At 36.7% G+C, this 25585-nt stretch overlaps 1 protein-coding gene across 2 annotated transcripts in view; it reads left to right on the top strand.

The window, feature by feature from the left end:
- Positions 1-25585, top strand: part of LARGE1 (LARGE xylosyl- and glucuronyltransferase 1) — a 297579-nt gene that overhangs the window by 83538 nt on the left and 188456 nt on the right. For both annotated transcript variants that reach the window (XM_062011860.1, XM_062011868.1), the window contains exon 3: positions 5716-5902. In XM_062011860.1, coding sequence (XP_061867844.1) covers positions 5797-5902 — 106 coding nt within the window. In that variant the 5' untranslated portion in view covers positions 5716-5796. The remainder of the gene's footprint in view (positions 1-5715; positions 5903-25585) is intronic.

Raw genomic sequence — 25585 nt, 5'->3', positions numbered from 1 at the left:
TGTTAGAGCAGCTTTGTACGTAGATGATTCTAATGAAGATAAATGCTGCTTTTAAACAAGCAACCAAGAACTTTAGTTGAGAAGAAAGGTATTAGCATCAAAGTTCTTGAGAGGTGTTATGGTATGTTTCATGTAGAGCCCTACTTGTGATTTAAAGAGCATTTTTTCTGTGTGGTTACACGCACATAAAACCTAAGAAAGGGAATTAATGAATGGACAAGCCCATGACTCTTAAATATTTGATTATGAAGGCGAAAGATGAACTCTTATAGAGGTAGAGAGAGCAATGATACAGCAATATACTGATATTTTCTTCAAGACAAGACCAGGTTACATGTTACTTTTTCCTCCTGTCATTGTTTTATGTGGAAAAGCCTGGATTTGGAAAATGTGGAGCATTGGCCTTTTTTTAAGCCTGAAATTCAGATACCTAATTATGGTGTGGTCTGAGTCTAAACTGTGATTCTGGAGCAGAATTGCTTTACTATGGAAATATTTTCTTTTTATCACAGTTATTTCTTCTGGTTGGCCATGGTGTCTAGTATATATATTGTCTTGTTACACTTCTGCCATACACAGGCAGAGTCAGGCTCTGTTTCACTTTCTTTGAACTATGCCGAGTCCTGAAATAAACTCAGGAGTCAGGAAATACCGGTGCTGTATGCCCATATAGGCAGTGGAGTAGAGTGAAGTAGAGTTTGGAGAACTCATTGAAAAACAGGCTGCTTTGAAAACAAGTATCCTTCTTTGGTTGCAAATGAATGTGCATAACAGGCAAAATTGATCTTTCTGTCATGACTGTGTTTAGTTGCTGCTATCTCTTCTCAACTGAGTCCTCCCCCCCATTAACAGTGACAAGAAAAGATACTTATCCTATTGATCTTAAATTATGTTATTCTTTGATAGTAATTTTTAAAGTTGCAGGCTTTATTTTTTTGAGCAGTCTACACTTGAAAGAAAAAAGGAATACCATTAAAAATATGCATATAAAAATACATACATATACATACCTATAAAAGAATACATGGAAATGAAAGAGGAAAAAATGTGAAAGCATATTATTTATTTACTTCTCTCCATCTTTGACTACTCTGCTCTCAGGACAGGTTCCCATTCCTGTGGTGGTGTGTTGCTTATAGCTGGAATCTCCTAGAAAACTTTAATTAACTGGATACTAATAGAATTTTCCTTGAGACATGGCACACACTGAGTGAAGATATAAAAGAAGATGTCAGTGCTGTGTACCTTCAGAACAGTTAGCACAGTTCCAAGGCAGAACACTTTTGTACTGTCAACTTACTGGCTATTTTCTCTCTTACAGATAGAACTATTTTCTTATAACTAGTTTCAAGAGTAAATTGGGTAGCATTTGGAAACTCCATTGTAATCTGTTCCTTTAAAGTGACTTCACAGAACTTCTAAGGTGTACGCCAAGTCTGAGTTTACTCCAAATCCTTCTTTAGAAGTCATGATACCATAGGCTTATGAAGTCCTTTTTTAGGGAGAAGATCTCCAGTGATAAGAAAATTCAGAGTTTGAGAGCAAAGGGAGTAGATTTGTTTCTGTAGCATGTTATTCCATGTGGGAGAAGAAGAGGAGCTTAATGGGAGAGGAGATGGCATTTTGCTTCGAAATGCTATTTCTGTTCTAAAAAGAAAAAGTAGAATAAATTAAAAAATAGATGTTTTTTTAAATAAAGTTTTACTATTTAATGATTTAATCTTTTATTTCATAATGTTGGGATTATTCCACACCGTGCCTTTATGGTACCAAACTTTTCTCTAATATAACAAAAAAAATCTATCACATGACAACTAACTTCCATAAAAGGAAGACCACAAAGCTGCAAGATAAAAAGCTAAGTATCAAGGAGTAAACTCACTATAACCCCAATTCTGCAAGATAAAAAGCTAAGTATCAAGGAGTAAACTCACTATAACCCCACATTAGCAACATTTTAAAGAAAAACAGAAAACTACGGGCTAAGATACTGCTGCTTTCTTTAGGTTATTTATATTTTGAGTCTGGCAAAAAACTGTGAAAAATCTCTCTTAAGGGATGGATGCTACATTGACACAGTGCCAAAGGAAAAGCTTTACAGTAGAAATTGTTCATTGCCTCTGTGACTGAAAGTGTGGAAATTCAGAAAGAATTAGATAACATTAATTCAAGAAACACAGCAAAGCCAAGAAACGGGATTGGTGTATAACAGCTTTAACTGTATATATTCATTTCAGTGGTTCTGAAAACAAGTGGAAGATTACTGGGATAAGATTAACTGTAACAAATGCAAGGAAATGTATGAAGCAGTTGGAAAAGCTTTTTATAGTAGAGCAGTTAAATCTAGTTAATTGTGTTTGATTTTTGTTTTCATAATTACTTCCATTGTTCCACTGAACTCCTGCTGAATGTCCGACATAGTTGAGCTGTCATGCCATAATTAAAAAAATAAATGAATAGAAACTGAATACCAATGTGATTAGTGTTGTGCTTCATGCTTTAATATGTGCTGCCTATCCTGTTTGAGAGCTGCTTCACACTTAGCTGAGTAGATAATCCTTGATTTAAAACAAAGCAATCTCTCTGATAAGGTAGTTGATGGAAGCATTTGAGCATATGAGAAGTTAACAGAGGTAATTCAGTTTACTGTTGCCATGTGCTATGAAGGTAAGGAGTAAGTCTTTGCAATGAGAAACCCAATTTATTTTAATTCCCACTGTGACTCCTCACACAGACATTGTCCAAACTTGTAGCCTTTTATAGCACCATTAACAGTAATAAAGGGTGAGCTGGCAGATTGCTGTATCAATGCCCGTTGATCTGTTCATGTACAGTAGGTTTTATAAATCTTGAACTGGGTGTTTTGTTGAACTGTAGAGCACCTGACTCACTGACAGCAAGACATATATGCATGATGTACATATAGGTATTTTCTGGCTATTAGTCCATCAGATTTCCATAATATAATTATAGGATGCTCTTGGAGCATATTCACAGAATCACAGAGTGGTAGGAGTTGGAAGGGACCACTAAAGGTCATCTAGTTCAACCCCCCTGCTAAAGCAGATCCACCTAGATCAGAACACACAGGAACACATCCAGACGGGCTTGAAAACCTCCAGAGGAGACTCCACACCCTCCCTGGGCAGCTCGGGCTAGGGCTCCCTCACCTTCACAGTAAATAAGTTTTTCCTTGTGTTTAAGTGGAACTTTTTTGTGTTCCAGCATCTTTCTTTTGCATTGTCTAGTTTGGAAAAGAACTCTCAACATATGTGGTGATTTTATACACTGAAAATGAATATTTTAAGACTCTGGGGAAGCTAATCACAACTTTGTGAAGGTGGGAGATAGTACAAACTTCCTTTAAAATAGTTCATGGCTCTTTTCTCTCTTAAAGCACCATGAATAGAAATTATCTTGACATTTCCCAGGCTGATCCATCACAAGCTGGTTTGTCTGTCTAGAACTTTCCCAGATGTCTTCCTAGTTAATAAAGCTGTGCATGAATGTGCAGAATAAGTTGTCTGTTTTGTCTGAACAATGACAGGTTATAGAAAACCAAATTTGCCATGTTCCTCACTTTCCTTTGTAGCTGAACTGGGAGTTCAGTGTTGCTCCTTACACTTGGTTACATTTTTTAAGGTACTTAACATTCATGGAGCAGAAAAGCTGCATTTATCTTCCATATTGACTTGTTCAGAAACTTAACTTGCATGGATAGTTGAAAGAATATATAGGGAAAAATTGATTATTTTAAAATGTGAGGCATCAGAATGAATTAATCCAGTATCAGCACTATAAACCTAGACTTCAGAGTGTGTGTGTCATCATCCCAAAAACTTCATCACTGTACTTAACAACAGTAGGATTTCAGAAACATGTTGCATTGGCTCTTACTTTTGCAACTTGTGTTTTACAGGTATCATTGATAGGAGCAATATGTATCCAGTGCATGTTGCATTACACAATATGAATGACTATATTCTATAGAATGACTCAGTTTGTGAGATTATTTTTCCAAAGATCTGTTTTTCCATGCACAAATTGCATGCATGTGCCATGCACCCACATGGCAATGGTAAAACATGGAAGCCAGGAAAAATATCTGTGTTTTTGAAGTAGACATGTAAAGGACCGTCTTCAGAGTACAAGCTGTATGATGTAAGGAAAAGAAATTAAATGTAATCATTAGCCAAATAAAGTGAATAAAGATAAGAGTTCTCCACAAATTATCTACCAAATGTGTGTGTCTAACACAGTGACTCTAATACCACAGTTGTTAATATTAAGTCTGTTCACATATTTTGTGCAAAATCTCTGTGGTGAGGCATTCATTGCATTGAAAAGCTGACACAATGGAATGCTTTTTATGCTGGCTCTGGACAAATTATAGTCCATTTTATCAGTTCCAAGGTCAGAGTACTACCGTGGTTCTTAAAGTGTAGCGTAGTAAAGTGGGCTCTTGAATGTTCCAGCAACAGCACTAAGTTTGCCTGATCACTGCAGCCAGGTATCTCCAGCAGCAGAGTTCCTTACCTGAACTCATTTCTCTTGTCTATAATTATCATTTTTGCTGTAATTTGATTTCGGAAATGACTTGCACTGCAATATCCATGGAGTTGTTGAGCTCAGACATATTTTCAAGACACGGTAGCAATTGTTAGTACGTCAGTGTAGAAGTGCTTTAATTGCTTATTTCAGCTCTAGTGCTAGTTTAAGCACAAGCCAAAGGGCACTGTTATGAAACACCTTGTACTGCCAGAGTCTGTTTCCTTCCCTATCATTCTAGTAGACCAAATCTTTTTTCTTATTAAGTTGGAAAAGTATAAAACCTTTCACACAAAACCTGAACTAGATTTGCATGGACTTAACACCTCTCTTTCCTTCTCCAACTTCTGTAGTGTAACACTAGTCTTTCCTCCCTTTAAAAAAGTAAAAAGCAAGCAATGTGAAACATTATTTTCATGGCCTTCATGACTGCACAGCTATGGGAATATGCTTTTTTCTGTGAATAAAAATCATCAGGTTATTTGACCATATTGACCTCTCTGAAATGCAGAACAACTATTTAAACAAATATCAGATTTTTTTTTCTCATAAAAACAACAGTACTCTCCAGAATCCCTTTCTTTTCTCATAGCATACAGTCTAAACCTCCTGTTATCCCCTTGTATGAGTAAAGAAGCTTCCTTGTCCATTTTGCTCTTTTTCTTCTCCCTACTTTTTGATTAGAAAAGTGCCATTTTAATAGCATTCCCTGTCTCACAAACTTTACCTTTCATTTTTCAGTTCACTCTCTTGGGTTCATGACCACTTGCAGCCATCTCCCTGATTCACTGGTGTGACGTTTGGGAGCAGGTGAAGGGATAGGGTGGCTTTTTCTTACCTGCCCAGGGACACCAGCACACATAGGCATCAAAGAACCCAGAGTTATTGTAGAATAAAAAGGTAGAAAAATACAAATAAAGGTTATATCTCTTTGTAAGATTACCTTAGTGGTTATTGAGATGATATGATGTGTTTTATTGATTTACTGACTCAGTCTGATTTCTAAAACTTACTTTATTATTACGCAGTCGTAGATAACTTTGAAATGGGATCTGCTTTGCAGTTGCAGTAACCCTATTTTTAGCCTTTAACTCTTTGCAAATACCGACATAGTCTAACTTTCTGTAGAGAGATAAGCTGTTAAAACATTTTTTCTTTCCTTTTCAGCAAGTAATATGTGGGAGGCTGTGGACTATTTGCTTCCAACATAGGAACAGCACTGGGTTGGGAATCTGCACTCCTGAGAGAATGCTGGGAATCTGCAGAGGGCGACGGAAATTCCTGGCTGCCTCTCTGACCGTCCTTTTTGTCCCAGCCGTTACGTGGATTTATCTGTTTGCTGGGAATTTTGAAGGTAGGAGGAGATTAATGGCTGAGGGTTGAGGGAGGGGTGTTGAATGGTTTGAATCAGGGTAGGCAAATGCAAATCAGCCAACATTGATTTTATTCAAATAAATCTGTTTTGGCTTGCATAGGAAATAGATCCCAAAATGCAGAGTTCAATGACAGTCCTTCCTTACCATGTTCTTGCTGTTAAGGAGGAGGTAATTGCTGACCCTGGTTATTTTATATTCCTCTCCTCTTTGAACTTTAAAAAAGTGAAACAAAAAAATGCTCCTTGTTCATATTTTATGTGTTTTCTAATTTTTTAAAGTTGATACCCAGTAATATTTTAGTTTTAATTAAAATTGACATCTCATTTAAAATCTGCCCTTCATATTGTTGAAAATTGTTTAAAGAGGCATCCATATGTATTCTGGGCACTCTTTACACAACTCTTGTCTTTATGGACCTGTGTATAAGACTTTACGTGTGTGGATAACATAGGCGACTGTGTCTGATTTTGGGACACGATTTAACTACAAGAGCTTAGAGGGCCTACAGTACAAGTCAGGGAAATGTGTGTCTGGCATGGTATGGCAAAGTAGGTTCTTCTAGGTCATGGTCACTCAGTTGCAAGCTTTCTGTTGTCCTGTAGTCTAGTGTGCTGCTGCTCACTGGACCCCAGGAAGCGCGCAGTGGTACCAGGTTTATGGGATGTTGGATGTTGGTGAAATGCTGCTGTATATGGTATCAATGTAGCAGCAAAGAAGTCTGTGAAATGTTTTATGGGCTCCTGATTTAGTTGTATCAATGCCTGCATGGACAAAACCTGCAAATGACATGAGGCTTTTTTAATACCTTACTGGTTCTGGCCACTCCCTCCATGCTTATTTTGCTGGAAATCTGAACGTAGAGTAACAATGAATGCCTATATAAAATCTCTTCATATAAAATAGAATTCATATCCCTCAGAGTAGTGGTGGATTGCTATAGTTGAAGTATCTTTGTGTCCTTTTCAGTGGAGATCCTCATGTTTATAGATACATTGACTTACAGCTATATAACTATCACTTTTTATAATCAGACTTGGAATATCCACTGCTTTGCCTTTTAAGCTGTCCATCTGATTAACTTTTTTTCCAGCCTTGAAAGGAGTTTCAGTAGTGATACTTCTGTTAGGTGAGGCTACAAGATGATATATCTCCTATTTTTTGTTACTTTGTAGCTTGCTTTTTTCTTTTTATTTTTGAGATGGAGCATTTTACGTTTGGCAATAGGTGTGTTATTTTGGCAAGAGTGAGAACATCTGTTCAGCCTTTGTAGTTATCTTAGCACGAAGGAAGGTGTTTCAACCTTTTAAAAACTGTTCAAACACTAGTTTACAGTCTGATAATTTTAAAAAGGCATTGTTTAAAATGTCAAGCTTCTTTCATGTAACCTTGGCTGACAGATTTGTGCTTTTGTTTCAAACTGAAATTGGATTCCTAGTGAAATTACAAATAAGAACATGTAAAGATTTTCAGTGTTTATTCTATACATTTCTGAATTAGTTATGGGCCAGGATCAAATATTTGCATATGCAAATTTATTTGGTTACTTAAAATTCTGCTTTAATTGTCAGTAGCTCCATGAGCTCATTCTAGAATGAAACACTTAAAGAATTCATGCTAAATTGGAAATATAAGGGGTGCTGGCTGCATATTTGAAAAACTAATGATCTGGCTGGCAGAATGGTACTGATTTTGTTTGATTTTTAAAAGCTGAGCAAATTCAGGCTTCAACTTTTTCATTTTAGGAGAATATTATGCTACCTTGTCATAATGACAATTTTAATTGTGTCCACAATTGATGATGGCATGCAGCTTTAAATTCCTCTGTGTGTAGAATCCTTTGTTTTTACAGAGAGCTCAATACAGATCTTGAAATTTGCTGCTACATGGTATTTGAAGTGACTTAAAGCACTCAGTTTGAATTAATCTTAAATGCAAACCAGGGAGAAAAGCCCATTACCTATTAAGAAGCCTTGCACTGGAAAAGGACTGGAGATGATATAAAGTTAGTTACTCTTTCTGTTATTTTTATGTATCTGTTTTATTTTCCTTTTAGTTTTTGGATAGGGTATGATTTCATCTTTGTTATTAAAACACTAAGATCAGTTAAAATATTTATTTAACCAAACAGTAGCTAGCATTTTCCTTAACTTATAGGTATTATGGGCAGAGTTAAAGCCATTTCATCATTTTGTCTGATTTCCTATTTTGTACTGCACTGTGATTGACACAATTTACTTATATTCTGAGATTTCTGTGTATGCCTGAGTAAAATGTGTCCCACAACAGCATTGTGCCTTGATTTGAAATCAGTGGGAGTGGAGAAATCTATCTTCTGGCACAGTTTTCTTTGATTAATCACAGTTTTCAGTTCATCTGGTTTTAGATTCAAGTAAACAGTTTGTGTTACGCTTTTCACCACTAAGTTAAAGAAATTGTCAGCAGCTGATACCTTCATAAACTCAATTACTGTGGGTGGAAAGGACTTCAGGAATTCTCTGGTTAAACTTCTGCTCATATCAGGGTGGGCTTTGAGCTCAGGCAAGACTTCTTAAGCCTTTATTGAGTTGTGTTGAAAACCTCGAAGGACAGAGACTCCATGGGCCCTCTGAGTAACTTGTGCCACTGCTGGAGGTGCATTTCTCCTTATATCTAGTTTGAAGCTTGTCTGATGTTACTCATCCCCTTACTATGTATCGCTGCAAAGAGCCTGGCTCTTTCTTCTTGCAGATTGCTTGTAGGTTCTGATGGCCTTCTGATGAATCCCATAGAAACTTCTTCAGGCTGAACAAGCCCCAAGCAAGCACTTCAGCCCTCGTAGAACTTGATAGCCCTACATTGAACTTAATCAATGTCATTCTTGTATTTGGGATTTCAAACTGGACACGGTGTTCCAGGCATGGTTTGACGAGTACCAAGTAAAGGGGAATAGTCACTTCCCTCGGTCTATTTGCTATATTCCTGTTGATAAAGCCTTCATCACTCTCCAAGCATGCTGCTGGCTCATGTTTAAAGTTCTGTCCACCAGGACTACAGGTCCTTCCCAGCAGGCCTAGTCCACATTGTGAGAGGATTAGTTCTGCCCAGATACAGGACTTTTTGTTCATTCCTCCAACCTGTCTAGGTTCCTCTGGGTGGCAGCCTTGCCTGTGAGTTTATTGACTGCAACCCCCAGGCTTGGTGTCATTTGCTGTCTCGATACAGCTGAATTCTGATTTCTCCAAGTCATTGATTTCACATATTGAAAAGGACTGGTTGCAGCATATATGCTGAGGAACTACACATGTAACTGACTTCCAAATAGAGCATCACCATCACCCTTTGAACCCAACATTCCATCTAGTTTTTCACCCATCTAGTAGTCCATCCATATAGACTGTAAAATCCCAACTGGGAGGTACAAGGATGCTGTGGGAGACCATATTGAAAGATGTTCGAAATTCAAGGTCACCTCTTATTCACAGATCTAATCATTTTATTACAGAAGACAGTCAAGTTGGTCAAGCTGGATTTACCTTTGGTGAATCCATGCTAAATATTCTTCTGTCAGGCCTGGCTATGTTTCTGTTTGAAGGTATTTGCGTGTAGTAGTCAAATCACCTCTCAGATTTTTTTTTTTCCCCTAAGATAAAAACATTGAGTTAGCTGAGTTGTCATAGCATAAAATATTGTGCTCTTTTTTTGTTGTTGTTTTGTTTTGTAAATTTTGTTTGTTTGTTTGTATGTTTCTGGGCTCTGTAATCAAATATCACTTTTCAGTACCTATATCTGCAGTGCTGTTTCCAAAATTTATATGTTCTTGATGTAATTAGGAATTACATTACTCATCCATGTGTTTAAGAAGTTATTCATTTGCTGTAGCATGGCAGTGGGAACACATTTAGAAATCCTTTATAAGCTTTCTGTTAGTGAATCTGTGATAGAAAATATGCCCTAATTTAGTCAGTTCCCATGTTCTTCTGTTTAAATAGTTTGCAATTCTTTAGGACAGAATTTTCTTTTGTTTTAGTGTTTTTTTTTCTCATCAGAAAGTACATTGCAGACAGCTACTTCACAGTTGTCACTTAAACACTGCCAGTAAGACCCTTCCCTTGGAATATTCATCAGAGGTGGCATTACCCAAGCTGTGACAGCAACAGCTACTGAAAGCCTCGTTAATCATGTATAAATGTCTCTTAAGGTTATGAACTAGAATATTAAAGAGGATTTTGAATATTGTATAGCCTTTGAACACACCTGGTTACTGTTGTTGTTTTTAATAATGCACAAGGACAGCATAATTTCAGTTATCAGTTACTTTGAATGAAAAAGCTAATTGTTCAACATTCTTAAATTACACTCAAAAGGCAAGGTAATAGCGTAGGAAGGGTGGAGTGCATTTAAAACAGGGAAGAGGAAATAATCAAATAATGTATAATGAATTTTCATTAGAAAGAAAATAGCAGTTTCACTAACCATCAGTAGATCCAGAAATAGCATCATTTTCCAAGCTATATGCAGCAGTTTTCTACCCCCTTTACCATGAAGGTCATGTAAAATGGAAATTTGGAACTGTGATTTGACACATGCTCTTTAGATTACTGAATCCTCAAAAAGTGACCACTATGTGGCCTCTACAGATGCGTAGACATCTTCATTTTAAGAGGATGAAAATGCATTTGAGTTATCAGTTTCTGCAAGTAGTGGATCCAATTGTGGTTGAAAGACTTAAAGCATCTATGTAGGGGTCCTGTGTAGAAAACGTTTCAGAGGAGAGGAGTCTGTAACATAACCGTGAGATGAGAACTTTGGAGGTTGTGTGAGATCATGTAGGGAGTCTGGGAGACAGCAGGAAACTGACTCTGTTTTTTCTTAACTGGCAGGGTAGCATTTTAGAACAAGATTCTTCCTTCTTTCCTGTGTCTTGCTTTCTTCAGTTGTCCTTCCTCTTTTCACTCCAGTGTTGGGAACTGTCATTCTCTGACCGTACATTTTAGTCCATGTAATCTGTAGAGACATGATTGGAGCCAGAGTTGGGCAAACACCTCATAAAATACAATAAAGTGAAATGAAGGAAAGCTGCAAATATTCATCTTAGTATTCAAATGGATCCACTTTGATGCTGTTCATACTCTTTTTGTGTATGCGTTCCATAAATATTCTACTGAATATGTTAATTGAGAAGACTGTCTACAGAAACAATGAATATCCAGTTTTAATATTCATAGGAAGCAGATTTTGAAATCATGTTTGTGGATGCTTGAATCAGAAAACTGATTCAGGGAGTTCAGCTTTATCCAGTTAAGTGCCAAAAGTTTATCACATGATCTACGTGTGTGATGAAAGCTGCCTGAATTTTTAATTCTAGAAATAAGTTGCTCATAGGAAGAGGCAAACAAATAATTAATTGCTAAAATGTCTATTACACACTTGCTACTGATGAACAAACATCAGAAAATAATTCCTTCACAGACAATGAAATTAGAAAGGGGCAAAATCTAAAACTGTGATTTTTTTAAAATGATTCACTCAGTTTGCCTGAATGTGTATCTCAATAGGATTAAATAAAAAACTGAATCCAGTATCCATTTAATGTAGAAGTTTCAACCTCTGTATTGATCCTGTCTTTTTAATAAAGTTCTGAGAAAAGAGGTCCTGAAAGGGTGCCTCCGCATATAATAAGGATGTTACTTTGATGAGTGCCTGAACAGATTTACAGGAGGTATATTTTAAAGAAAACTGGCTTTGTAACAACCCCTTCATACAAGTTGCCTCTGTGTACATTTTCATTCTGGAGTATATGATGATGTTCTATTCCTTGCTTGTTTGTTGAGGTATTTTTTAGGAGATATGCTGAGAATTGTCATTTAAGCGCCTCTATCTCAGCTGCAATCAAGATATTTTTTGGCTGCAGTTTTTACTTGAAGTTTCTACAAGAAAAAAATCAGTCATGATAAGTAAAGATCTCAGGCTTATGCCAAATTTTGTTGGTTTATCCTGTCAAACTTTTCTTTCTGCATATCTCTTATGATTTAGATATATAGAGTACATAAAAAAATTGGTCAAACCATAAGGAAAAAATTTTTCAATGTGAGGGTGATGGAGCACTGGAACTGCTGCCCATATAGGTTGTGGAGTCTTCTTCACTGGAGATATTCAAAATCTGCTTGGACAAGTTCCTGTGTGACCTACTCTATCTAGGTGGTCCTGCTCTGGCAGGGGGGTTGAACTTTCAAGGTCCCTTCCAACCCTTAAGATTCTGTGATTCTGTGAAGCATGCTGTTGACCAGAAGGACCCTGCTGTGAAAGCCAAGTCTGGTTCTCTGCTCATCACCTTTAGATTGTCTAAGTCAGTATCCCCACAATTAGATTTTTTCTTACATACATGAGAAACCTATCTGTCCATCATCTGAGAAAATACAATTAACAAATTAATATTAAAAAAAGAGTCTTAATTCTCATTATATACAGAAACAGTTAGCTTGTGAGCAGTGACTGGAAAGTTGAGGTAGTTTCTGTGGTGAAATGAGAATGGTCTTAGATATGAAGAATGTGAGCCAAAATAGAACATGGTCATGAGAAGCTTTTGCAGGTCAAACTGTGGAGTTAGTGAGGACTATGGTTATTATCTTCTTCTCAACCACTCTTTCAGTTAAATTACTTACAATCCTGCAGTACAATTTTATCCTTTACTAATATGATCCGCTGAGTAGCTCAACTCCCAAATCCCACATCCTCAAGATCTGCTACGAATCTTGCAACAGCCACTTCTTTTGTCACTGTGTTGTGCCAAATGAAAGCAAGTCAACACTGCTTGCTTCAATTCCAGCACAGGGCACACATACTCATTTTTCATACTCATTTTTTTAAGTACATGCTTATTTTTTTATAGAAGTACAGTAAGCTGTAGGCTTACTTTTTCCTCTCTGTACATCTTTTGAATGAGTGGAATGTTTTGTTTGTTTGTTTGTTTCTCAACGCAACTACCAATTTTATCTTGGATTTTTCTTTTTTCCAGTTGGCTTTTATTTTGTCATTTCTGGCAAAAACATAAAGGTCAGAATGAAAAGTGGGTTTTTTAGCAGGAATAAGTTGACGACTTCTTTGGAAAAGCAGCTTATTCTGAAAATAATCTGTGGGATTTCTCAAGGGTTTTGTTTCGTCTCTGTCATCCTCATTCTTTGAGCAAACTTCTGGGAAAAATGCAGTCTATCAAAGTTGTGTTATACAAAGGTGAGCAAATTCCTTCCAAGAAGGGACATCTGGATGCCTAAATTCTTTTAAGGATACATGGAGGATTAGCAGTAGGAGAGCTATTTCCTGATTATTCTTTCTCTGTTTCAAAAATAGGTACTTACTATCTTTATATTTAAAATATGTTATTTTCTGAAGAAAACCAAGATGAGATTAAATGTCTTGTTTGTTGGGGTTTTTTTTAAGCCAAACCCCTAGGAGGTAGTGCTTGACTTTTTGAAAGAAAATGTGCAGTTTTTAAGTACACCAAACTCTTCTTGGGTGCTGGAACTAATGCATCCTGACTTGCTATGAAAAATGTCATACAGCTGATTGGTGCTGAAGCTGCTTGTCCTACAGTTAGAGCATTTACAAAGTCCACCTCCCATGTCGGTCTCCTGGTAGCTAAATAAATCTTGAGCTCATGCTACCGTGTATTTTTTGGTGGTAAAATGTATAGCATGTTTGATTTCTCTATGACTGTTTCTGGCAACTGCAGAATGTTCATAACCTCTGACTTCATTCCCTCTAACGAAGTAATTTGAACTTAACCAATGAGCTTTGGCAAGCAGGTCAACAGATGTATAGTTCCAGGATGAAAAAAAAAAAAATTATGCTATGTTTTTAAAGATTGAAACAGTCTGCCCAGGGAAGGTGTGGAGTCTCTTTCCTTGGAGGTCTTCAAGACCTACATGCATTCTTGTGCGACCTAATCCAGGTGGACCTGCTTTGTCGGGGGGTTGGGCTAGATGATCTCTAAAGGTCCCTTACAACCTCTAACATTCTATGATTCTGTGATACTGGTGAATGCTTCAGGATCACTCAGAAGAATTAACTGACAAGAAATTATTTTTGTGGAGCTTTTGTGTTTAAAATTTGTGTGGTTTTTTTTAGATGAGGAAAAAGTTTGAAATCAGAATCTTTTGTGAAACAGTAAACTTCTTGTGTAGTGTTTTCCAATACTTTGGAAACTTATATTTTGAATATTTTTTTAAATATCTATAATACCAGAAAAAGAAGGAGTTAAGTTAGAAAGAAATTCAAATAAGTACTTCCCACATTACATATGGTCATTCTTATGTTTTGCAGATAATGCTCTGGCATGGTTTAGAAAAAACAACTGAGTATGAAGATTAATATCCTGATATTGAATTGATATGTTTTAGGTATGCTTAGCTTTAGAGTACCAGTATCTTCAACACATCTCTTTATTCCCTTTTTACTCCTTTCAAACATTTTTCAGTCGTGGCAACCATTGAATTGTTCAGTTGGGTAGTTATTTCAGTTGCTTGAAGTTTTTTATCTCTTGCATTGCTTTGCCTTTTGCAATTATTGTTTTGAAACTTGAATCTAAGAGATTTTTTTAAATCTATCTAGATATCCTTGGAGAAATTCAGTGAAATGCACAGTTAACTTCAAAAACATGGCCTGACAGCAGTCATCTTGATTCACTCAACTTCATAGATATCAACAATAGAAAGAAAAGTTGATGACCCAGAGAATCATCTGGGATTCTCTTCTAGTTTAACAATATTCAAGCCATTTGAGCTATCCTGCTCTAATCTTTTTTCCAACCAATAGCATGACTGTCCTTCTCCCTAGGTCTGTGAAACAGGAGTCAAAGTCCAGGTATAAACATAAAGATTTTCAATGTACTTTTCTTTAGAATTCTGTTATTAAATTAAAGCTATTAAATTGCTAAATGTCAAGACCTTCCAGAGTTCAGTAATTAGAGGGGAGAACGGAAAGTAGTGAAGTTAAAATGACAAAAAACATGTTGGGTTTATCACATTTTCCTAAGAAAAATTCACAATCCACAATAGAATGTGCTTCCATTTGGTACTGTGTCTGAAAAGTACAACACTGAATGTAACACTGGGCCTAGTCGAAATACTTTACTGTCTGGAAATGTTTCAAAATGTGATACTTTTCCACTGAGATTGTCATAACAGGTCTATACCAATTCTAAAGAAGAGATGCATGGTCTGCTCTCTGCACACTGATTCCTGAACTTCTCTAGATTCCCAATGAAATCACCATCATCAATATATATCTTCAGACACCTGGAGCAGCTTGCAAGATTTGATTTAACACATTAAGATCTTGAATTGGAAACCTCAAAAGGTGTATCTACAAAATAAAATGAAAGCCTGACAGTTTAACCTGAAAGTTTAGTCTACTAAACTACGGTACAATCCTGCTTGTGTTGGCTGTAATTGAATGGGCACAGATACTGTTAGGGGTTGAAATGAGCCACTAGGAGAAGTAGAAGAAACCTGGTACACTGTTTCTACACAGCTTGTACACTGTTTTCTAGGCAGCAAAGCTTAGTCTCCTACATCTTCAAAGTGCTTATTGTTCTTCTTAAGTAGATTAAAACCAGTGCATCTATGGCTGTTGGTGCTACAATAGAGTCTTTATTTGGGTCTCTGGACACAGGATTGAGGTTGTCATAGTGTAGTATGATATCAAAGAATGTTGCATAGCATTTGTGTAATACATAGAGGATTACTTTGGGAGCTGAAATAAAGCCATAGCTAATATGATAGAGATATTCTTATATACTGGAAAGGGCTTGAAGAAATTGCTGAACTAAAAAACATGAAAGAGCTATCTGTTATTATATGGTTATGTGGGGTGAAAAATGGAATACTCAAAAGTAGTTGTGTTTCTCCATAGAATTTTCTTCCTTTTCTGTTTTTCCTATTTTCTCATTCATATTTCCTTCTTTACATGTCAGTACATCTCTTCAGAATAGTTGCAGCAGTCTTTTGTTTAATTTGAATTTTGGAATGAGACTGGCAGAGAAATTTTTAGATTATTCCAAAAATCACACAGAACAGTTACTGATATTTTGTTGACTTGCAAAGATTTGTAGCTTTTTAACATCAGAGGTACTGTTAACATTCAATGTCTTGAATATCTTACATAGTGCAGGCTGTGTTATTGTACCTTTATAGTTGTGAAAAATAACCCTTCAGGAAGGATCAAATCAAACACAGTTTCACCTGCAAGTTAAGAACATTTGTTAAATTTAAGAAACAAGATTTATTTGAGCACTAATTTGGCAACCAATTATTCATGAGATCAAGCCTTATAGACATATTTTATTGATCTTGTAATCTCAGTTCTCCAAGTAAAACATAAAATTACCATATAGAGTTTACAAGTTACCTTTATAGCATTAAGAAATGGAAGATTTCCAATTTTTTCCGTAGCATTATGGTGTTCTGTATTCAGGAATCATACTGAACTAATGCCAGAGCTTTAATGTTTTGCAATCAGTAAATTTCCTGCCTGTTATTTGGCTTGATTTAACCTAACTCCATGATTTTGCTTGTTAACTTTAGCAGGAATAATATTTTCAGATGAATGAGTGCTATAAAAATCTGCTTTTTATTCTCTGCTAATCAAACTATTATAATGAGTATCTCAAGTGATCTGCTCTGACTTGTAACAGCGGTTTCTTTTGGTGTGAAAATGTAATACATGCAGAAAGTTTTTTAGAAGTATTAACTATAATAGATTTAGCTATTTCACCTCTTGCTTCACTGCATTGTGAACCCAAGAGTTTAAGGTAAAAATCTCAACAGAGAGGTTATGTTTTGTAGAGTATACTTATAGAAACCAAGTGTAAAAATCTGTCTGCACAGTTACATGTAATTATTGGTTTCCAAGAAACTCCAACTAACTCTCTTTAAAGCCTTGCCAATATACACAGAGGTAAGTAAATCTGAAAATAACAATTATCTAATGTATTTGAGTTGAGTGAAGATATTAGTTGCTTGCTCATGTACGCTTGAATGGAGATGTGATGAATTAAGCAGTCTTCCTGTAGCATGCAAATGCCTTTAACCAAACGATTGAAATCTAGTATTATTTCCTTTAAATTGTACAACTTTGCCCAAGAGCTGCTTCATAGTAACCTGACTTCAGAGCTGCTGATGGTGACTCTCAGCATCATTCTGAGTTTTCTTGCTTTAGGAGATTCAGGAGCAAAAGGCACCTCGGTTATTTTTGTCTTTTTTTCTTTTTTTCCTTAATTGTAAGCATTCTCATATATCCCCTTTCTCTTTAGCTACCATACTTGCACCTCTGTGACTTCATATTAATAGCAAAGATTAAGCAGTTTCAGCTCATCAGAGAAGTGATATTAATCATCATCAGTCCCAATGAGAAGTTTAATTTTCTTTTTTCACTAAGCTCTGGCAGCTGTCACTCGCACCGATGTCTGTGGGACACTTAATAATCTGCTTCTGAAGATGCATTTCAGTGGTTTCTCTCCTTTTATTTCCTCTGTCAATCTCAGTGAGTTTCATCATTGCAAGCTTTAATTGAAGACCACTGTCAGAAGATGGAGAGAAGAAAATTATTCCTTGAAAAAAGCAAGTTAAGGGACTCATGATTTTTATTATATTCAGGAGGAAGATGGGTTAAATCAAGATACTGAAAAGTGTGGAAATTGTTGTTTTGGTATGTGACTCACTACCTGTTCCCCTCAAAAATGTTATCTTCTTTCTGTCCTATTTGTCTGCATTTATTTATTTCCACCTCAGAAGTATGGTTAAGATTTGTGGTGCAATATGGATGTGGAGTACACAGAATCAGGGGATGACAAAAAAGAATCCACACAGAAAACTTCATAAATTGCACCCATACAGTTATAGTGGTTTATGTCATTGTCATAGATAGCATTATTGCAGTGTAGGAATGGTTTTCACCAACTTAGTTAAAACAGCTTCCGAAATGGCATATGTATCAATAAACACAGTAATGTCAAGTATTATGTTAGTTGACATAGCAATAGCTATTTAAAATGGCACATCATCTTAGATTGACATAAGCTTATCTTATAGAGAAGTCGTAAATGTAACAAAATTATTCTTTAAGATGATGCTACTATGTTATAGGCATTAATGTGCAATTTGCATATCACATCTGTTTGAAGGGTTGTTTTATCAGGTTCTAAGTAGTTTTGAAAGCAGAAGCTTGCCATTAAGACCAGCAGGTTACAGTTTTCTAAGTCAGAGAAGACTAGATCAGACTAAGACAAAGCAACACAGGGAGCTCAAAAGCAAAATGTTTAGTCTTCTGTATGCATCAGATAGCCCTCATTTATTAGATAGTAGATTTGATGGTTGAACAGTGATGTAGCTGATTAATTTGTACAACACATGCTGTGAAAGCACTTAAGTAGAATTTTAAGCTGTTTGGAATTGTGGATTCTACCATGTGTGCTTTACTGGCTGTAGATGTCTGAGTTTCAGTCAGTGCTTCCCCCATTTAAAAAATAAGCCACTTCAAATTTGAAGAGGCTTGAGTTGATCATATGAGAATTTTAATTCGGAATCAGTCATTACTTTTTAAAACCTTTGAAGTAAAGATGGATCTCCAGCCTGATACTTTGCTCTGTGGCAGGAATTGATTTATTCCCTCTTGACAGGAAGATTCTTGTATAACTGAGTTTTTTAGCTTCCAAAAAGTCTCTCTCTACACTGCTCACTTGGGATGAGCCTTGTAACTGCAGCAGGCCTCTAAGTTTTCTAGTCACAGAACCTTCCTGAGATTTATTAAAAATGACCTTTTAAAGAGAAGTCTTTTACTATCCATAGCCACGTTTCCACCTCGGGGACTGAAAACACAAGCCAGTAAATCAAGACAAAATGACATTAGTTTAGAAAAAATTGCTATTAGACATTGCAATTACTACCGCTAAAGAAAGAGCAGAGCTCTCTCTCACAACAAATCTATAACAATTAGTACTGTTCTTCTTTTAATTGGCATGATAATTTATTTTGCAGTTTGACTCAGGAGAGCCAAATCTAGAATAATGTTGTCAACCTGAAGGAAAACGTAATGGGATTTTTTGGGGGAAGAAAGTGTACTGGAATGCAATCTATGAACATATCTGAATAACAGAGGAGGATAAAACATGTCATTTTCTTTTGTTGTTGTTGTTGTACAGGTAAAGTATTGCCCTTGGAAGCAAATTGTTTGGGAAAACATTTGCCTATTTAAACAGACTGTTATGTTTTTAATAACTAAGTGATCGTTTACATTAAATATCCAGCAGTGAATGATAAAGAGTAGGAAGAATCTATATTGGATACAGCTTATACTTACTCCGCTAAAGTCCTAGCCTTTTTGCCCACTAAGATCCTAGCACTTTAGTCATAGTTTGACTGCAAATGAGTAAAGGAAAAATCTGAGCTATTTCTGATCAAGGAATGTTTGTGGTAATTGCAGCTTAGTTGCACAAAAGTGACATTTGATTTAGGAGCTCGGGTAGAATACTCTGCTAAGAGGAAGAAAGGAAATGGAAAGCTTCTGCTAGTAGAAAGATTATCCCTGGCAATTTTAAGTGGTACTTGTTGGAAGAACTAGTTTTTCAGCAAGTGAGACTAGGAATTAATGAAAGTCTGTTTTTAGTGGGTCTCACAGAAGAGATGTTCAAAGGGCAGGAGCACCTCTCCTGTGAAGACATGCTGAGAGACTAGGGTTGTTCAGCCCAGAGAAGAAAGGCCCCAGAGAGACTTTATAAAAACCTTCCAATACGTAAAGGAGGCCTACAAAAAGGCTGGAGGGGGACTTTTTACAAGGGCATGCAGTGATAGGACAAAGGGTAATAGCTTCAAACTGAAAGAGAGAAGATTTAAATTAGATATTAGGAAGAAGTTCTTTACTGTGAGGATGGTGAGCCATTGGCTCAGGTTTGCCCAGAGAGGCTGTGGGTGTGAGTGTGTGGCGGTGTTCAAGGCCAGGCTGGATGGGCCTGTGAACAACCTGGTCTCATGGAAGGTGTCCCTGCCCATGACAGAGGGGTGGAACTAGATCATCCTTAAGGTCCCCTTCAACCTAAATCACTCTGTGATTCTATGAATGATTTGATGAAAACTGAGGATGTGAGGGTATAACTAGGGATGGAGGAGCTAATGAGTATGAGCAAGGAAAGAATTGTGCTCAGGTGTTATTGTCACTTACCATAAACAATTTCTTGGTAGGAAGCTGAATTGAGTACTGAGGAAAAGTGTTTCTTTTTTCAATAATTTAGGTGGGAAGAGAAGACAAAGGAAAGGATATGCGTGCACTGCAAGTAAAGGGATGGAGTAAAAATAAAAATTCATATGGAAAAGGGAGTATTATCTTCAAGAGTCGGGAAGACACTAGATTCCATAAGAGCATCATTTGTAATGTTACTAAAAGCAGCCTCACCGTGCCTCACACTAACCTTGTTGTTGTATTTTAGCATCATATATGTGACAGGATTCAGCATCATGGAAACTTATGGTACAATAGCATTCTTTTAGGTTTAAACCTTTTCAAAATACTGAGAAATTTTTGTATCTGAAATTCATTCTAAACATTAAGGATACCAGTCAGACTTGCAAATAGTTAATTCATATTTGGTAGTCATCAAGTGTTTGTGGATTTAACTGAATCAATCTTGTAAACTTGAGGGGAATTGTTAAGAAAAAAATAGAAGGAATATAGGTTCTTGCCTATTTGGTCTTCTCAAGAGCAAATACAACATTAAATGAAGAATATACTGAAAAGGAAAGTAATCTGTAGATGAAGCATTTTTGGTGATGGTGGATAGTACAAGGATTATTTAAAGCTAATCACTAGACTTTCTAGCATTTTTTTTTACTATCAGTCTAGCTCAAGAGCAGGGGCTTTACATCATCAGTGCCCCAGTAAGACAGCCGATGGTTATGTGGTTAACACTAATATGAAGAATAAAATAACTGAAAAATGATTGAAACCTGGTAGGGAACTTCTATTCTACTTGTGTACTCAAATTGACAGTTCCAATGTATTAGATAATAATCAAGTAATTAGAACACTTAAATTTTGAGTAATTGTTCTGTATGCATATATAAAAGTACAAGTACACTTCTGGATACTGAAACTAAAGAAAAAGAAAAAAGGGAAGGGTCTGAACTGAAAGGGTCAACATTATCATTATTTCAAGGTGGCTGGTTGATTATGAACAAGAGATATGGCTGTGAGAATCCAGAATAGATGCAAAATCACGATAGTCTTGATTATTTATCCCAAAAAAACCCCAGCAGAATGTTGTTACCAAGTTAAGAGGTGTTAACCAAGGATATAGGAGAATAAAGTATGTCAAGAGGTCTTTGCTTCTTCAGAGAGCAAAAACAGGGTAACAAAGATCAGAACTTCACAAATGCAGTAACGTGAGATATTTGAAGTATTATTTCTGCAGATCTTTATCAAGAAGAAGTATCTTTTAGTACTGTCCTAAAGCATATGGTGGAAGGTCAAAGCTCTTCCCTGGAGGTTTAAAGAGAGAAAGGTTGGCAATAGTGAAATTGTTAGGAAGATGAGGACTGCATGTTCGTATTCAATGCAGCAAGTCAACTAGACTTTTCATTGCATACAGAAGTGGGCTTGATCTAAACATAACAAGTCACAGCCTTCAGCTGCAGCAATGGGACATTTAGGTAGGGTTTGACAGGAGAAAAAAGGGCTCTAAACATGTGTGAAGATCAGAAACAGTGGTTGTGGAATCTCCAGCGTGAGGTTTTTAAAAGCAGGACAGTACAACGACAAATTAAGTTCAGTGTTTGTAACTGTAAAGTAAGGTACCTTGAGAAAGAATAATCTTAATACTATATCATGAGCAATTAGGTGATTAACACTTTTCTGGAACTAGGTCTTGAACTTTTGAAAAACATCCCTATCCTCAGAAGGCTGAATTTGACACTAAAAGGTAATGCATATATGTCAGTAGCCATAGGCAAAATTTTGTAGACCTTGCTAGTTATTAAAATGGGGATTTTAATTGTATTTTTTTCCATTTCTTTACCAAATTGAGAAATTTTTAAATACACAAGGAAAGGCAGAGCTTTTCAGATGAACAGATACTGTTAATACCAAGACAAATGTGGTTTTTTTATCAGATCAACAGTACATTTAGGATAGAAATAGGAGGAAAATATCTGTTCATCAGATCAGTACACTTCTGGAACAGCCTCTCAGTGGGATTAATGAAAGGCACAAAGCTCTCACTAGTTCTAAGGCAAAACTTGAGGTGTTTAAGAAAGGGCTTATATGATAAATCAACATGGGACAACTGGGTCTTAGCTCAATAACTGAAAAGGTCCCTTCTAATCCTATGTGGTATCTTTGCAAACTTATTCCCTTTTTGCTTCCTGGAACCCTCTTGAGTTCCACTGAACAGTCAATAATCTCCTTTGCTAGAGAAGGTGTATTATTTGGAGATTATGTTTTGGCTTCTTCATGGTTTTAAAATACCATTTTTAAGGATTAAAGCAGCAGCAGAGCTGATTATTTAGTGGGTATTACTTGATGAGGTAATGACACTTGCCTTCTTCACTAAGTAGTTTTTGATGTGCTGATGAAAAACACTATATAGGCTAGGTAATATTATTGTTATTATAATGGAGTGTTGGGGACTAATTAGTCACAGCAGCCTTTTTAAGAAAAGGAAAAGAAGTGTTGGTGGAGAAAAAGAAATGCTGTTAAGCTTCAGGAGCACTGCTTGTAAGTCTTCTTTTGAGTGACAGTCTCTCTATGTAACCTGAACTACTCAAAGCGCTTGTGTGGGAAAGTGGATTTCTTTCAAGGTGGGTGGTTTAGGGAATGCAATTTGTAAAGAAACACACAGCATGTATTGAAAAAGCTCTGATCCACCTGTTATTCTTTGTCTGGCACATTGATTTTCCTCCTACTATACTTCCTGTCCTGAAGGATACAGAAGTGTTCTGCAAAATACAGACTTCATCCGGAGAGAACTTGTAGCTCCTAATGATTTGGATTTTATTTGTGGAGAGTTTGCATCCCTTAAAAGCATTGTACATGAGGAAAGGTTAGAATGTGGGGGAGTAACACTATAACACAGTGATACAGAAGGAGGAATTTTAAAGACAAGTACAGTTATTGTATTTATATTTGACCAAAATACAGGGGCAAACAGCCCCAAGTCCTGATAAAAATGCATTGAGATTGTTAATAAGCAGCTATGGTCTCTCTTCATAGTATGCCCAAAGCCTGTTCAGTTGTAGTGACTGTACATACTGTGGCTGTGTTTCTCACATAGTGCATACATCTTTTCTTAGATGGAATTATGCTCTGTTAGTCACAGATTGTGGATGTTGTCTACCTTGACTTTAATAAGGCATTTGACAGTTTCCGACAACATTCTCTTAGAGAAACTATTCTTGGCTTGGATGGGCGTGCACTTTCCTGGGTGAAAAACTGGTTAGATGATTAGGTCCAATGAGTCATGATCAATGGAGTTAAATCCAGTTGGTGGCTGGTCACAAGAGGTGTTCCCCAGGGCTCAGTACTGGGGCCACTCCTGTTTAACATATTTATTAATGATCTGGATGGGAGGATAGAGTGCACCCTTAGTAAGTTTGCACACGCACCAAGCTGGATGGAAGTGTCAATGTACTTGAGGATAGGGAAGATTTACAGAGAGATCTAGACAGGCTGGACGGCTGGGCCAAGACCAGTGCCATGAGTTTCAACAAGGCCAAGTGCCAGATCCTGCACTTGGGCCACAACAAACCCCAGCAACACTACAGGCTTGGGGAGGAGTGACAGGAAAGCTGCCAGGCAGAGAGGGATCTGGAAGTGTTGGTTGACAGCCATCTGATCACGAGCCAGCAGTGTGCCTGGGTGGCCAGTGGTGTCCTGGCCTGTATCAGGAACAGCGTTGTCAGCAGGAGAAGAGAGGTGATCATCCCCCTGTACTCAGCTTTGATGAGGCCACACCTCAAATACTGTGTCCAGTTTTGGGCTCCTCTCTAAAAGAAGGACAGATGCTGGAGAGGATACAGAGGCAGGCTACCAAGCTAGTAAAGGATGTGGAGCATGTCTCCTATGAGGAATGGCTGAGGGATCTGGGGCTGTTTAGCCTGGAGAAAGGAAGGCTCAGGGGAGACCTTATCACTCTGTACAACTACCTGAAAGAAGCGAAGAGGAGGTCGGTCTGTTCTCCCTAGTAACAAGCAATAAAACAAGAGGAAACGGCCTCAAGTTGCCCCAGCAGTGGTTCAGGCTGAATATGAGGAGGAATTTCTTTACTGAAAGGTTTGTCAGGCATTGTAACAGGCAGCCCAGGGAGGTGATGGAGTCACCATCCCTGGAGGTGTTTAAGGCATGGTTGGTGTTGTACTTAGGGAAATGGTCTAGTGGTTGATAGGACGAGGACAAATTCTGGACTTGATGATCTTAAAGGTCTCTTCCACATGAAACAATTCTATGATTCTATGAAACTGCATATATAAGATACAGGTGTCCTGACCACTGATGTAGTTTCCATACATTTTGGTGCGTATTCAAGTCAATTAGCTCTAAAGTCTAGTCCCAGGCCCATCTTGCATGCTTTTTGCTCTCGTAGTACTGATTTGATGTTGTCCAAATCTACAGATTTATAACACAATGTAGTCTCTTCAAAGTACAACTTTATATTATGTATTAGAGTGATTAGATGGAATCAAATTTCTTTTGCACTCATTTCCCTTTTCATATGCTTTTTCCCTTGCTAATCAAATGATTTTTATATAGCACTGCAAAGCTATTCCATGTATAGGAAAATGACTTGGAAACTATTCTGAATTGAATTATCAACAATTAATAGAAGCATTCTGATGAACAGCTCTTTATCATTGCTGGAAAAAAAAAAAGGATTCTTCTACTTTGTGATGCAGGTTGAGTTTTGAGTATTTCTAATTGCTGAAACTAGTTTGCATGTGAACCAAATTGTTGAAACAATAATTGAAGATCAAAAGACATTTATAAAAAAATGTTAAGCATGCATGTGTAAAATATGGAGACATATTTTATGACATATAGTATGTTCCCATTTGTCTAGCTGTCTGAAAGAAAAGATCACTCCTGCTTAAAATTGGGGTAAAGAAAAATTTTATTTTAAACATCTATGTCATTCTTAATATATTCTGTGTCTAGTTTATTAGAAAGCCATTAATGAAATCTAGTCCATGAGATCTGAATTTGGGGACAGATAAGCAAAAATAAGATATTTATTTACCACGTAGACCTTCAGCAATCTTCAAGATATGAATGAGTCTATAGGAATCTTTTACTATAGTCTTTCAAAATTATGACATAAGACAAATTGATTCTGTTATAAAAGAAATATGGCTGTAGAAAGGTTAAATCAATATTCTTATGAGTTTGAATGTTCAGAGGAAAGTTATCCAAACTTTCGGCTTTAATACTCTTACACTCAAATAAACTCAAGGCTGTCCTCAAAAAAACATAACAAGCCATTTCATTCTCATTAACCTCACAAAATGAAATAGTTCAGTCTTTCTTCTACTTGACATTTTATATAGGTGGAGATTGTCTTGAAGCTTTTGGAAAGAGTATTAGATTTAAAAAAAACCACAAACCCCATCCTGTAGTTTAGATATGAAAGAAGAGTACAAGAGATCCAT

Source organism: Colius striatus, chromosome 1 (assembly GCF_028858725.1).
Source record: "Colius striatus isolate bColStr4 chromosome 1, bColStr4.1.hap1, whole genome shotgun sequence".
NCBI classification, from domain to species: domain Eukaryota; kingdom Metazoa; phylum Chordata; class Aves; order Coliiformes; family Coliidae; genus Colius; species Colius striatus.
Note: the sequence above shows the minus strand (reverse complement) of the source record. Positions and strands in the feature narration are given on the sequence as shown.